The 16583-nt window shown below is 31.8% G+C and overlaps 1 protein-coding gene across 11 annotated transcripts in view; it reads right to left on the bottom strand.

Moving 5' to 3' along the window:
* LOC137496842 (uncharacterized) overlaps positions 1 to 16583 on the bottom strand; it is a 141700-nt gene that overhangs the window by 11996 nt on the left and 113121 nt on the right. For 8 of the 11 annotated variants that reach the window (XR_012388171.1, XR_012388170.1, XR_012388169.1 and 5 more), the window contains exons 6-7: positions 15644 to 15811; positions 10438 to 10753 (exon numbers count right to left, since the gene is read on the bottom strand). Coding sequence is in view for 8 of the 11 variants with exons in the window: in XM_073918883.1 (XP_073774984.1) it covers positions 10481 to 10753; positions 15644 to 15811 (441 nt within the window). In the remaining 3 variants the exon portion in view is untranslated. Of the gene's footprint in view, positions 1 to 9511; positions 10754 to 14325; positions 15560 to 15643; positions 15812 to 16583 lie in introns of those variants that run through there. The other 3 variants (XM_073918884.1, XM_073918882.1, XM_073918886.1) reach the window with 3 other exon arrangements.

Here is a 16583-nt window from a genome sequence, read left to right as displayed (position 1 = left end):
CAACTTAACCAGCACGTTTTTACTCAGCGGATGCCCTTCCGGCCGCAACCCATCTCTGGGAAACATCCACACACATTCACACGCACACTCATGCAATTTACAAATTAGCCCACTCAATTCACCTGTACCTCATGTCTTTGGACTGTGGGGGAAACCAGAGCACCCACGCGAACGCAGGGAGAACATGCAAACTCCACAAACAAACGCCAACTGAGTTAGTCAATGTTAGCTAATGAAAATTGTTAGTTTATATTAACTCATGGTGCATTAACCAATGTTAACAAGCAAACACTTGGATGTTAATGCGTTAGTAAATTTAAATTATGATTAATAAATACTGTATAATAAACTGTATAAAATACTGTCTTGTTCATATGTAGTTTATGGTAGTAAATGCATTAACTAAAGAGCCTTATTGTGAAGTGTGACCCAATATTTTTACTTTAATATTTTTTAAGCATTTAAAATGACTTGCATGTTACAAATATATGAATTATTTTTATATTACTGGTTTGTGACGTCTTCACAAAGTTAACATTATTTTATTAATTGCATAGTTGCATTAATATCAACTAAGTAGCTTAAAACTGCCATTTATTATGTCTTTGTGTTTATGTACAAAAACATACATCTTTTTACAAAAAAAAGGTGCAAAAAATAGTTTTCAGATCTTTTAAAAGTATCTAAAGGACAAGTGTGTTTTCTACACAGTTATTTAGAGCTGAGAGGTTATTTCTGAGCTGAACGACTGCGTCTTCTCAAAGTAGAAGATTCATTTCATTCATTTTCCTTCAGCTTAGACCGTCATTTATCAGGGGTCACTACAGTGCAATGAGCCACCAACATTTCCATCATATGTTTTGCAAAGCGGATGCCCTTCCATCCACAACCCAGTACTGGGAAACACTCATAAACTACGGCCTATTAAGCTTATTCAATTCACCTATAGCGCCTGTGTTTATACTGTGGGGGAAACCGGAACACCCGGAGGAAACTTGCGCAAACACTGGGAGAACATGCAAACTCCACACAGAAACACCCACTGGCCCAGTCAGGACTTGAACCAGCGATCTTCTTGCTGTGATGTGACAGTGCTAACCACTGAGCCACCATGCCACCTAAACGTTATTGTTATCTGCCAGATGAAGCTGTTTACAGGAGGACTGATGATCTTCAATGACACTAATCTGAAGAAAAATGAATTCTCATCTCATTTGCAGCAAATGCTCATGTTGTCGCACAGTGTGAACCCTCAAATCTGCACATATGGAGTCATTTTTAGTGGAAAAAGTGGAATTGTAAAGAAGGCTGTGCTGTAGGACAGATGCTGCTGTTTAATTAACTCAAGCCGGAGGTGCAGATTGAAATTCAGACATTGAGCTCTATGTGAATGTATTTACACGTGGCAAATTAGCAAGTGGCCAACATTAAAAACGTGTGAGAAGAGTTGGATTGTTGTTTGTAATGCATGACCTGAAGATGAGAATTCACACTTGAGTTTAGGGTTAGTAAACATCTCCAGAGGATAAGCTGATCAGCACAGATGTGAGAGAAAATACATGTAGAAAATAAATGTATGCATTTAGTATTGCATAATTATTAAATATTGTATTATATATTTTTTAATATTTTACATTTAGTAAAAGGTTTAATAATTTGTTGATTTTCTGTTTTGCTGCACTTTTATACTTTGCCACTGTACTTCAAACCTCTCATTTTGTCAGATTCTTAAAATAAAATCTAAGTGCAATTAAGTTTAAAAACATGTATTAATTAAACATGCATTCATTTAATAAATAAAATGGGGAAAAAAAACTTGAGATAATAATATGGGAAATAAAAAAAATTTCTACAAATTATATATATTTTTTCAATATTCTTTCGATAGTCTAGAAAACAAACCATTGTTATACAATAATTTGCTTAATTACCCTAACCTGCCTAGTTAACCTAATTAGCCTAGTTAAGCCTTTAAATGTCACTTTAAGAAAAATATCTAGTCAAATATTATTTACTGTCATCATGGCAAAGATAAAATAAATCAGTCATTAGAAATGAGTTATTAATACTATTATGTTTAGAAATGTGTTGAAAAATCTCTCCTTTAAACAGAAATTGGGGAAAAAATAAACAGAAGGCTAATAAATCAATGGGGCTAATAATTTCGACTTATATATATATATATATATATATATTTAAACAATTAACTTTCGATATATATATTTAAACAATGTAGTCACGCATATATTTACACAGTACGCAGAGTTATATTTTGTAAATATGAACTTTTTTGTTGTGATTAATCATTTGACAGCACAAATTTTTATATTAATCAAGACTTTCTTTAGCATTTTTAGTCTACATAAAAAAACTAAGCATAGGCTAATATGATTATTATGTTGATGGATCAAGCAAGAACAAGAAGTGAAATGCATTTTAAATCGAGGTTTACAAATGAATGATTAATAAAAATATTGACAGTATTATAGACTGATGTATTGAGCTGGTTTATAAAATGAGGCATTTTGGTGGGTTTTAAACAAACAAAAATCTTATTAAACAACACAATTAATCTAATCAGTATTGTATTTAAATTAAATCTTTTTTTAAATTGTCAGTTGTATTTAAAGAAAAGTTATGCTGAATAACTTAATTGTTAACCTCTTTTTTTTTTTTTTGGTGGGGAGAAAATTTTGGCAGGGCGAGTAAAAATCTGAACCACTTGTCCGATTGGGCCAGTAGAAAAAAATCCCTGTACTCATAATTCTCTCTTCATATAGCCGTATGCCTATGACATATCCATAATACTCTGTGCTATAGCCTGGCTCAGATCACATTGCTTTCTTACTACAATTGATCCACTCCAGAGTTTGTTTCAATCGAGCCGAGACCACCGCATTCAGGCGATCTCGAACCGTTTGTTTAGGTGCGGATCCTAGCGTGCTGCGGGACCCACATGTGCCAAATGAACCGTGCTAACCGGGGAAACGGGCCAGGTTCCAAAACAAAAGTCTAGGTGTGAAAGCACCCTTAGTCCAAAGAATAGATTATTTCCATCGCCTTAAAAAAGTGAAATAACTGAACATAAACATAGGAGGCTAAGAAAAACTAATTTGAGGAAAATTTTAGACGACACTTAGAGGTTTTTGCATCTGAACTCTTCATATATAAATGCACTCCTCAAAATCATAAATGGATAAATAACTTATACATATATGAATTCTCATATAATTTGGAAATGATTACCTTTGCTCTAGCTCAGTTTAAAAAACTGCAATGAATAAAGTTTGGGAAAATACATACGTTTTTCTTGCAACAAAATGCTTAACAATTGTAAAAAACACATAATGGTTTCACAAATGTCCTATTAACTTTTAAATTCTCATTAGGAAGAGCATTATTAACAAAACGAGCCACACATATACAGCACATCCAGTCTATTATAATGAACATTAATATAATACTGCACTGCTTTCAGTTCAGCTTTTCACTCAAACTCCATATAATAAATGAGAAAAATCAAACTAATCATCAGACTTCTGGATTCCGCCGTGTATTTATACATAACACCAATAAATATAAATGCACTCGCATAAACAGATAAATGGACGAACAACTCATACATATATGATTATAATGGCATTTTCAAATGATTACTTCGGCTCTCGCTCGCTTATAGAGGTGTATTAGTTTGATAAATTGCACGCAATAAAGCCAAAGTCTAATGAAAAAGGAACATGAATGCCGGGACAGAAGGTGAGATTTTTTTTTTGTGTCATATGAAATTAGATGTACGTTGTATTCAGCAAACGGAAACGGAAAGAATATTGTATTCATTTGTTCTGACAAATTGGTAATTTGAAGAGAAAAAAAAAATTAGATTGCATTTCAGGCTTTTAATCAGAGAGGCATTAGTTAATTTATCAAGCACTGTATAATTTGTCTTTGAGTGTTCCTGTATTTCTCTCAGTAATAGCATATCCAGTTTGGCTCTCTTGGGTCGTTCTTGGCTAATTAACGTGTGGCTGAATCCTATTGCATTATCACGATTGAACCTGCCGTACACACAATAACAATGCTGAGGGAATACGGAGAAGAAGAAAAAATGAGCTCAAGTAATTCTAGGTCAACAGTGGTTTCCGGAAACTTCACAATATATTTAGAAAACAATTTCCACCGCATGCATTTCTTTCAAAAAATAAAGCACGCCTCTGATTAAACATTAGAATTTTAAGTCAATGTAACCCTTTTCACTTCCTCAGTTATTCATTCCCAATAACAGCCCTTCTGAGCATTGTGTCTTGGTTCATTTACAATATAGCATAACCTTATTATAAAATTTGTAGCAGTACGGTCTGCTCTGAGCTTTGGGCCTTCCCAAGCAGCGCTCGATATGTGGGTCAGGAACGATGCAATTAATCAGGACTTGAGAAACAACAGTTTGCATTTTCCATTCAAATAAAACAATTTGTACGTTCCAAATTGATCAGGGCATTGATTAACCCGTCAGCCGCGGTTCAGCAGCGAGCGGTGAGGCCAGGCTTTCCCTTTCGCTTGTGATTGGATCGTTCAGGAGCCTGATTAATATTCAAAGAGAAGCCAATTGATGTTTTTTGGGAAATGCATTTCTTAAACAGCAGATTTACTCGTGCTTTTAAGAAACTACATGTGGTGTAGTGTAAATGTAAAAGGTCTGCTAGTATTAAAGTGCACAGTAAAAGATTTTGCCTGTTATGAGTTATTTGTGATTGTGTGGTGCAAGGGTATGTTTATATCACAATTACAAACTAAAAACTGAATTATTTTATCATTTTTTCTGTGGTGTCTTAGTTACCCCATTCATAGTTTTGCTAAACGGACAGAAAAAAAATAATCACGCCAGACCTGTTCATATCACTAAAAAATAATAAGAATTGCATTTAAATACAAGTATGTTCATTATATATGTGCATACTGTTTATTATGTACACATAAATACCTGGGTGTATCAGGGTATCCATGGGTTCTTTAAAAGTCTTATAAAATCTCAATAGCTATATTTTAGGCCTTAAAAGGTCTTAAATCTACTAAAATATGGTCTTGTAGATCTTTTTTAAACAGGTCTTAATTTTCCTTTGTTCAAATATAGCTGCTTAATCTGGCCATTAACATCCATACATTACCAACAATCCAGGATACTGACCTGACCTATATTTTTATCACTAAATTATTATTATTATAGACTGAAGAAAATTGACTGCTATGTTTTGTTCTATTCTTAGTAAGGGTAAAGGGTCTGTGAATGGATGTATATGAAAACAAACAAACAAACAAAAATCAAACAAAACTATTGTAATATTTAAGATATTCAATTTTATTTATTTTTAATAGGGCAAGTGAAAATCTTTTTCTAAAGAGATATTAAAAAATCATTAGCGTTTGGCCCTGAATAAGTCTAAAATTTTATCAATAATGGTCTAAAAAGTCTTAAATTTAACTTGTATATATTTGAAAACAAGTTTTCTGTCTGTCTGTCTGTCTGTCTGTCTGTCTGTCTGTCTGTCTGTCTGTCTGTCTGTCTGTCTGTCTATCTATCTATCTATCTATCTATCTATCTATCCATCTATCTATAGTATCTGTCTGTCTGTCTGTCTGTCTATCTATCTATCTAACTATCTATCCATCCGTCTATTCGTTCATCCGTCCATCTGTCTGTCTGTCCGTCCAACCAACCGTCCGTCTGTCCAACCATCCATCCACCGATCTATAATTGTGTGTGTAAATATTTTGTATATTTTGACTTTTATATACGTGTTTACATACATAGTAAATATATACAGTCATATTTATTATGACTGTATATATTAATTATGTACATATGTATATAATTATAATGTATATATTATTTTGACTGTATATCAGCAATGATTCTGATTTATTATGTTAATACAAACTTTTCTTTTGGATGCGAGTAATCATAATTAACTGTTTGATAACACAAACAAAAAAATTCAAACATACAGTGCTGTAGTCCATTATTGTTTTGGCTGTTGAATAACTCCTGCATGGCTATATGGACTGACAAGATAACGTTTATTATATCCTAAAAATTCCGTTTTTATAAATAGTCGTCTACTTTCTGCTCAAACCTAAGAAGGATTGTAGGAAAGAGCAGGGACGAAAGTAACAAAGCGATTTTCTGAAAGTCTTGACAACATTTGCTTTCCGGGCTGTAACAGCACATTTAGCACGTAACCCTTGGTGGAGCTGCCAAATATCAGCTGATTTCAGGAATGTGTCGCGCAGTTAGCTGCAAATTTCTGTTTTCAAGTGCAGAAAGTAAATTACTGTAGCGTTCTTTTTTTTTACTTATCACAAGTTGTGTTTCTCTTTTCATGTGTCAAAATAAAGATCAATCTACATGAGGTGTCAAACTCAGTTCCTGGAGGGCTGCAGCCCGGCACGGTTTAGTTTTAACCCTAATTAAACACCTGATCTAACTAATCGAGTCCTTCAGGGTTGTTTTAAACGTCCAGGTAAGCGTGTTAAAGCAGGATTGGAACTAAACTGTGCAGGGCTGCAGGCAACTGAGTTTGACAACCCTGATCTACAGGTTATTTAGTGCAATAACACATCCTTAAGTTTGCCATCTCTGTGAGTGTTTTTTTAAGTTAAGGTTTAAACAGCAAGAGTTTCTGTAAGGACAACAGTAACACTGGAATGTATGTCCCACTGCTAATAGTCATTCCTTATTTTCACTTCCACATTCAAAACATGTTTTTTTTTTTTGTTTTTTTTAATTAATGCATATTGCTAATAATAGCAAAAAAATAAAATGAAATTCAAAAAGTGTAGAAAATCGTAATATTTTGCATTGTTGGGTTGCTTTTGACATATTTTGATGGAAGTGAAATTTAAAATGAAAATGCAGTTTATAACTATTTTGCAAAGATAAAGGACAAAATATGTTGGCAATTAACATTAACAAGGTCATAGTCAGATATATTTAAAATAAACAAGATCAAGCCAGTAAATCTAGCAAATATTGTGTTACTTTGGACCCACTCGTGTGTTAATTTCGTCCCTACTGACAGAGTCAAAAATAACAATGTGCAATTTAATTTTAAAGTAAGGTTATACTGAAGTTGTTCTACATGTTTAAAATACCACCCAATATTGATAGACCACACTTATGAGTTAGTAACCACAGCAAGAACATAATTCTGTCTAACACATTATCTTTTAAAAATAGGTTTTCATGAAAAATGGTACTTTTGTCTCTGCTTACCCTTAACACATTTGTAAAAAGCTAATATACAGTCTTAATTTGTGTCTGGTAAAAACTAATCTGACCCTAAATGTTTATTTGCATGATGACAATGTACTAAAAACCTAAATGACATCACTATTTCTTTGTACTTTACACATAAAGACAATAATCAATCAGTGGATCGCTCATATGTCAGCTCATAGACAGATCAGCTGATTGACGCGACTTTAAAACACTCCAGTGTTTGTTTATCTGTGTTTGCACTTCGTAAACAGCAGCAAAGAGTGGTACACCGATGACTATCGCAGCCAATCACAGTCTTTCTGTTGAACATGTGGACACAATGGCCAATCTGCGGTGATTAAAAATGCGCTTAAATGTTTGCGGGAAATTGATGCTTTTAAATTTCTAAAAGTGATTGCTACAGAGCTTGATACTTTTGACAAGCCTATTTCAGACACTGAATAAAAAGAGCTGCTGCTGCTACCTTGCACATAATGAGAAAAAAAAAAAAAATCAAAAGTGTATTTTTGACCTTAGACGGATGGAGACCTATTGTAGGACATTCCCGAAACTAAATTACATGCTATCTAGAGATACCACACAAGTCATAAATTACAGTCCAAGCTTTTGCTACTCTAGGGTCAATTATTGACAATTTATCATGCTTCCTCTGGAAACACTATTTAAAGTTCAGCGTGAGGGGATGTGTGTCAGAATCAGGGCACTTTTAGCATACATTTGACTATTACATGACCTTTTTTCTGTAAAGTAGCACAGCCTAATTGTGAAGAGCAAGCTGCTCATGCCAGGCAAAGCAAGAGAGACATTAGAAGAATGAGCACCATCTGTGGGCAGAAAGTGATGAGGCGAAACCTGGCCAAAATCTGACGGGAGCCTCTTCATTACATTACTAAATGCTGCAGCTCTGGCTGGAAAATGTGGGCATAGTTTGGGCTCTTTTACTACAGGCATTGCTGTTTATTCAGTCTTTATAACCAAGAATACAAACCTTTTTTGAAGCTTTGCAGGTATGATACAGAACAATGAATTTTGTTTAAAGGTTAATTTAAAAAAGGGTTATTCAATAAGAAATTAATAGAAATTAAGGGCTTATTCTGTGAAAAGTCAGTGAAAGAAAATATATATCCCTTGCATATCACTTTTGTCACCTAAACAGCATTTTACTGATCAGTAAAAACAGCAATATTATGAAATATTATTTCAAATATATTTTTAAACCAAAAATCCAATATGGTCCATTTCTCAGATTCAAAGTTGAATTTTCAGCATAACCTCAATCTTCAGTGTCATATTATTTTTCAGAAATTGTATTAATATGCTGATTCAAAGCATAAGAAGCATTGATTTTATAATAAAGCTTGGAAAGTTTAATTAGTCAAAAGATTGGAGTCAATTATTAATAAATAATAATTGAAATAAAAAATATTACACAGTACAACCTTTTCACTGATTACAATAAATGCTTCACAAGCTCAAATCTGAATATAATAGATAAAGATTGTGTGACACTGAAGACTAAAATACTGTTATAAATTATGCAGAAAAACACAAATAAATTGATTAAACTGAATTAAATACATGCAATTATGTGTTCATATAGAAAATCACGACTTTAAACTGCAATTAAATTACTTGAATCAGATTTTCAAGGAAAAAAAACAGTTTAGTAGTTCAATATCAGATTTTCAAGGAAAACTGTTTAGTAGCTCAATAGTAGTTTAAGTGAATGGTCAAAATGGAAGTATGGTTAATGACTTGGCTTAATAACAGATCCAAAATTCAACAAAATGATTAAATAAATTACTGCCAAGGTGAAAAAATGTTTTTAAAATTGAGAAACAAAATCTTTTCCATGGTAAATAAAAGTGTTGGAGAAAGTTACTTTTGAAAGTAATCTAATATTGAGTTACTCCATAAAAAAGTAACTAGTTGCATTACTTAGTTACTTTTTATGGTAAGTAATGGATTACATTACTTTTGAGTTGTCAGGTTTTACCTGGCTTAAGTGTCTTTCAGAACTTTTAAATTTTTTTTAATAGAGGAGCTCTACAATAAACAATGCACTGTGTAGCCTACATCTTTATTTACCTTAATGTTAAATGAACTTCCTGATCCCAGTGCTCGACATGCCAGATATACAGATTACTGAAAGTTTAAAGCAAAGTGTTTACTACTTTTGTATTATTTGTCTTAGGTAAAATCACTGTGCATTGACACAATCCCCTTTTCCTTTTTTTTAAGCGTTCAAAGTAATAAGCTTATTCTCTCATTGAACACATGAATTTTTGTGACTAATTTTAATTCAGCATTTTATTTTTAAAAAACAAATGAGTTAAACTAAAAAGTAATTCAAATATTATTATTTATTTTTTTGAAGTGATTCTTTACTCAGTACTATTAGTACTACAAGTAATATTATTATGTCACTTGCGTTACTTGTAATGCTTTAACCTCAAAACTGGTCATTAATGTGTGTAATTGGTAGTTAAACTAATGTGTTTTAATAATTTAGCATTTGTTTTTCTTTAATAAATTGAATATTTTGATATATACAGTTGAAATATGATTAGCCCTTCTGTGACTTTTTTTTTCTTTTTCCTTTTTTAAATATTTCCCAAACGATGTTTAACAGATTCAGGAATTTTTCACAGTATTTCCTATAATATATTTTTCTTTTAAAGAAAGTCTAATTTGTTTTATTTTGGCTAGAATAAAATCGGTTTTCAATTTTTTAAAAATATTTTAAGGTCAAAATTATTAGCCTCCTTAAGCAATATTTTTTTCTATAGTCTACAGAAGAAACCATCATTATACAATGACTTGCCTAATTATTACCCTTACTTGCCTAATTAACCTATAGTTAAACATTCAAATGTCACTTTAAGCTGAATACTGAAGTCTTGAAAACTATATATTACAATATTATAATATTACTTCAACTGTATATTACATTAATCTTTGACTTATAGTTTTAAATGTAAAGGTTTTGCAGTATCATTACAATTATTCTTCATTTCGAAGTTGACAAACTACAATAAAATCTTACAAGCCCAAACTTTTGCATGGTAGTTTATGTGTGTAATCAACTATTCTGCTTCAATATGGGGCTCCTAAATTTAAATACACTTCATGATTGGACGACTTCAATATTTAAACCATAATACCTTTTTTTTTCCTTGGCTCAAGAAGAAAACACATTGCCTGTTCTCATGGCTCCATACGGTCTTGTGTGCATGAGTGTCTGTCTTCCTCCAGCTCCTGAAAACAACAGGTGCAGCGGCTCCAGTGGAGGATCCAGCTCGTCTCTGGTGTGTTTGAGCCGTGGAGAGACTCATCTGGAGATCCAGAGACGCTCTTCTTCTCCTCTCGCACGCTTATTAACTTCAATCCAGCAGCAGCGCTCATGCCAGCTCGCTCAAAACAACCACACCGCCTTTGTGTTTCCTCAACATCAATGCCTGCTCCATGTTGGATTGCTTTCTGCATGGTAGAAATGTAGAAAAATAGGAAATGATGATATAAACAGAGCCGTTTTAAGTGTAAAAATCTTATAATATCAATAAAAACACTCAAAGAAAATGTTGTCACTAAACCATTAAGACTTTTAGCTCAATAAACTCATAATTAGCTGCTTATTATTAGTTATTAAGGTAACAGTCGGATTTAGGTATTGGCAGGATTAGGGATGTACATGTAGATTACTATTATGCAAAATATGTATTTTAGGTACTAATAAACAGCCAATATCTTAATAATCGGCAGGTAATAAGCCACTGATTAATAGTGAGAATTGGTACTTAAGCTAATGTGTTTTAAAAATAATAACAAATAAACCTCAGTAAACAGAATCTCTTGTCATATGTATGTATGTATATACAGTATACACACACACACACACACACACACATATATACATACATACATATGACAAGAGATTCTGTTTACTGAATCTGTTTCTGTTTACTTTTATATATATAAATATATATATATATATATATATATATATATATATATATATATATATATATATATATATATATATATATATATATATATATATATATATATATATATATATAGGGGTTTCTGCAGGTTTCCCAAAGTTAAATTTAAGACTTTAAGACCATCATGAATGAAATTTTAGAATCATTTATCCTCAAAAGGGCTAAAAACTGAGGAATTTTTATTAAATGACTCAGATAGAAAAGATTTATTTGCCCTATCAAAAAATATACTTTAAACACATTTAATTATACATTATTATTAAAATATATATATATTTTACTAAATACTGTTTATTATTGTATTAAATATTGTGTTAAAACAAGATCTACTTATATCCATACACTTTTTATTCCAACATAAATTTTCTTTAAAATAAAAATGAACAAATGTTTTAAAATTTATACAAACTTCAATAAACTTAATACATGCCCAACAATCTGTCCAAGGTGGTGTCCTTACACAGAGCACTCTTAAACAGATGTTACTGTAACGAAAATAATGAACCCATTGTTATGTATGGTGAGTAGAGTAAAAAATGACCTTTTTAAATAATAAGTTTAAAGTTTTTGTGAGTTGGATTGTTGGTGATTGTATGGGTTTTGGCCAGGTTGGATAGCAATGAACACAGGGAAATTAAGACTTGTTTAAAATAGAATTAAGACCTACAGTACAACACAATATTAGTAAATGTAAGACTTTTTAAGGCCTAAAATTTGGATTTTGAGGTTTAAGACTTTTTAAGACCCAGCAGAAACCCTGATTTATATTACATTAATCTCTGGCTTATAGCTTTACTGCAGTAATTTTGTAATATCAATAAAGAAACACTCAAAGAAAATGTTGTCTTTAAACTATTAACTAAGACTTTTAGCACAATAAACTCATAGTTAGCTGCTTATAATTAGTTATGTTGTAGTTGGGTTTAGGTATTGGATTGGATTTGGGATGTAAAATAAGATCATGTAAAACATGTATTTTAAAAGTAAATACTGTATATTGCATTAATCTCTGGCATATAGTTTTAAACGTAAACGTTTTGTAATAATCAAGAAATACTCAAAGAAACTGTCATCACATTAAACCAATAGATACTGGGTCCGATTACAGATGTAGAATAAGGTCATGCAAAACATGTATTTTAAAAGTACTAATGAACAGCCAATATCTTAATAATATGCAGGTAATAAGCTAACTGGTTAATAGTGAAATAAAGAAACACTCAAAGAAAATGTCACTACACCATTAACAATAACTTTTTAGCTCAGAAAAAAACTCACAATTAGCTGCTTATTAATAGTTACTAAGGGTTTAGGTATGGGTAGGATTAGGAATGTAGAATAAGATCATGCAAAATATGTATGTATTTTATATGTACTAATGAACAGCCAATATATTAATAGGCAGGCAATAAGCCACTACTTATTAGGGAAAATTAGTACTTAAACTAAAGTGTTTTAATAATCTAAAACAACTTTAACAAACTATCATATATATAAATATTACATTAATCTCTAGCTTTACGCTTTAAAGGTAAACGTTTTGTAATATCAATCAAGAAACACTCAAAGAAAATATAGTTACACTAAACCATTAGCATGACTTTTAGCCTAATACAACTCATAATTAGCTGCTTATTAATAGTTGTTAAGGGAGCAATTGGATTTAGGTATTGGGTTGGATTAGAGATGTAGAATAAGAATATGTATTTTATAAGTACTAATGTACAGCCAATATCTTAATAATAAGCTAACTGGTTAATAATATCAGAATATCTTGTTAAATATATTGCATTAATCTCTGGGATATAGTTTTAGACGTAAATGTTTTGTAATAATAAAGAAACACTCAAAAAAACTGTAGACACATTAAACCAATAGATACTGGGTCGGATTAGAGATGTAGAATAAGATCATGCAAAATGTGTATTTTATAAGTACTAATAAACAGCCAATGTGTATTTTATAAGTACTAATAAACAGCCAATATCTTAATAATAGGGTTGTAATAGGCTAAATGGTTAACAGTGAAAATTGGTTCTTGAACTAGTGTTTAAATAGTGTAGGACTAATCCTTAAATTAAAGGTTTCATAAAATTATTACAAATTAAAATTTTATTGTTTTGATAAAAAATATATTTATTAAAATATTTTTAAATAGTTTTATTTATTATTATTATCATCATTATTATTATTTAATTTAATGTTTTACATGTTTGAGCAACATTAAATATAAAAGAACATTAAAGATTTTTATACTACAAAACATTTGCATTTACATTTCTTTTGCATTTCCTATTAATCTAATAATGATTGCAAATGATCGGTTCGCAGAAAAAATATTAAGCAGCGCAAATTTCAACATTGATAAAAATAGTAATCAATATATCTTGAGCTAAAATCAGAATAATATCTGAAAGATCTCGTGATAATAACATGCAGAAAATTAAACGTTAAATTAGAGAAATAAATTACATTTTTAAATAAAAGTTTTTTTTAACAAGATTTTAACAATCCCAATAAAGATCTTAAATTCACAAACTTTGAATAATATTTCCATGATTGTCTGGTTCCTGTTTGATATTTATTTTATCTTTTTGCTAAAATTATGCAAAAAAAAAAAAAAAGAGAAAATGATGTCAACGAGACAGATTTCAAATGTGAAGCTTTTTTAAACTCAATAAACCTCAGTAAACACTCCTTAATAGAATATCAGCGTAAAGAACATTGTAATAATCTGGAAATCATATTTTTACACAAATAAAAGTTCTAAATCTTCAACAGAGCCACTGATGCCAACAAAGAACTTTTTCTGTTTCTTTAAGTGTGTATAATATCATTCTGAAGAGCATGGGTTGGCATTTGCAAGCCATTTTATTTCTGTAATGTGGTGCATTTCCAAGTAAAATGGGACATTTAGAAAATATATAGAACTTGGGAATTGATTGGATTATGAAAAGTGCTTTGTAAAAGACAGGTGGATAAAAAACTGAAAGGCCACTGATGTAGAAGAGTTGCTTCAGAGAATCTTCAGAGATTAGTTTTGTGCATGCTTTAGTAGTTTCTTTTATTTTCATAAAAGAACAGCAAATACTGGACAATATAAAGAAAACATTATTAGTAAAGTTATAGTAACATTATCAGACTATAAACAATTATAAGATGAATATATTTAATTTCGTATAAAGACTAGTCCTCTAAATCTGTGAGGATAAACATTAAAACATTTATTCATTTTCCTTCAGCTTAGTCCCCTATTTATCAGAGGTTGCCACGGTGGAATGAACCACCAACTATTCCAGCATATGCTTTACACGGCGGATGCCCTTCCAGCTACAGCCAGTACTGGGAAACACCCATACACTCTCGCATTCGCACACACACTACGGCCTATTTAGTTTATTCAATTCACCTATAGCGTATGTGTTTGGACTGTGAGGAAAACTCACGCAAACACAGGGAGAATATGCAAACTCTACACAGAAATGACAACTGACCCAGTCGGGACTTGAACTAGCGACCTTCTAAATGTTTTTTTCATACCCCATTTGGCCTGATTAGGATTACACTATGATGCACTCCAACAGCAGTTTATTATCAGTTCTCGCATTTATTTAATCATAATAACTTGAATTTGAAAGTATTTTTCACTGTTCATTATACTAATTTTATGGTAATTACACTATAAAAGTATTCTAAAATTACTTTATTTAAAATAAATTACTTTATTTTATTCTAAAACTAAAAATAAAACTATTGGAGTGCCAATCCGTGGTATTAATTACTAGCTCATTAGCAGAATAGTACTAGGCCATTGGCTATTTATTAGTACTGTTCAACGGCTTAAACTGCAATTCCATATTTTAGATCAATTGATCCTACTATTATTAAACAGCAAGATAGATGTTTATTTGCAGCTCAAGTCATATTCAATAGCTAGTGTGAATTAACATTTAATCCAGTACATGATTTGGTGTTACTGCAATTGTTTGAGAAATTTATTGAGTGAAAAGTTTCTACACTGATTTCTTTTCAGCGTATACAAGTCATGTTAACAAACAGAACCTTATTGTAACGTGCTACAGAGCATTATGTTTCTCTTTTGAATATTGTAGGATCTGCATTATCCCGCTCTGTTCGGTGTCCTGCTACATTAGCTGCTGATTTGAACGTGACCGTCAGTGCGCTGGGATTTCCGAGCCCCTTTCTCTGCGCCCCTCCGTCTCTCCCTGATGAATATTCAGGACTCCAGCGCCTTTTCACGGCAATAATAGGCCAGCATCGCCTTTGGGGGGAAAGATTATTTCAACCTGTGTGTGAAAGAGGCTCGTTCGCTCTTAAGCCTCCTTTCCAAAGGGCCAAATCTTACTTGCAAAACTCCTGTTGCCGCCCCGAAGCGGAGACCAAGACGGCTTACAGGTGGAGACAGAAGCATGAACCCCTGCAGCCCGCCATCATCTCTGTCAGATTGTCCTGGGAAAGGAGGAATCAGCTGGATCTGTCTTAGCCCATTTTGTCCAAACTGCAGGGATGCAAACTGGAGTGAGATGAAAAAAAGATGAGAACACTGCATTAATAGAGAAAAACAGCCCTGGCCGAATTGGACCACCACTACATGCTCTTTTTGTTTCTTTCGTTTAGGCTGCATTTACACTGCAGATCTGATTTTGTGACTGTATCTGATTTTTTTGCTGACCTGCCATCATCATTCTTTAAAAGTGACTTTTATCCGATTGTCTGCATTTATACAGCACACGGCAAAGACACAATGACCAGGAAAAAAAAAAAAAGTGGGCGCTGACTAATAGCTGATAATAAAAGATCGCTCTTTTCTCCGTTCCTGTATTTAACAGGGGTTCACGGAGTAAATATTTTTTTTTTTAAATCTTTTTGACAAGTTGTTGTTTTACAATAGTTAATGACAGAAAAGTTCTCATTTAGCCATATTGTTTTAATCTAGGACTTTGAGTAAATGGGAATCCATATTTCCTGCTTACATGTACATGGGCCATGTCCGATCTGTGCCACATACGGAATCGAGTCACTTGAAACATGCAGTGTAAATTCAGCCTTTGTTGCTTTCACCAGTAAACTAATTCTAACAGGTCATGAAAAAAAAAAAAAAAAAAAAAAAAATATATATATATATATATATATATATATATATATATATATATATATATATATATATATATATATATATATATATATATAATGCAAAAACACATATATATAATGCAAAAACACATATATATATATAATCCAAACACAAAAAGGATTCAAAAGATGTTGGACAATGAACAGTCTTA

This window comes from Danio rerio, chromosome 12 (genome assembly GCF_049306965.1).
Source record: "Danio rerio strain Tuebingen ecotype United States chromosome 12, GRCz12tu, whole genome shotgun sequence".
Taxonomy (NCBI): Eukaryota; Metazoa; Chordata; class Actinopteri; order Cypriniformes; family Danionidae; genus Danio; species Danio rerio.
Note: the sequence above shows the minus strand (reverse complement) of the source record. Positions and strands in the feature narration are given on the sequence as shown.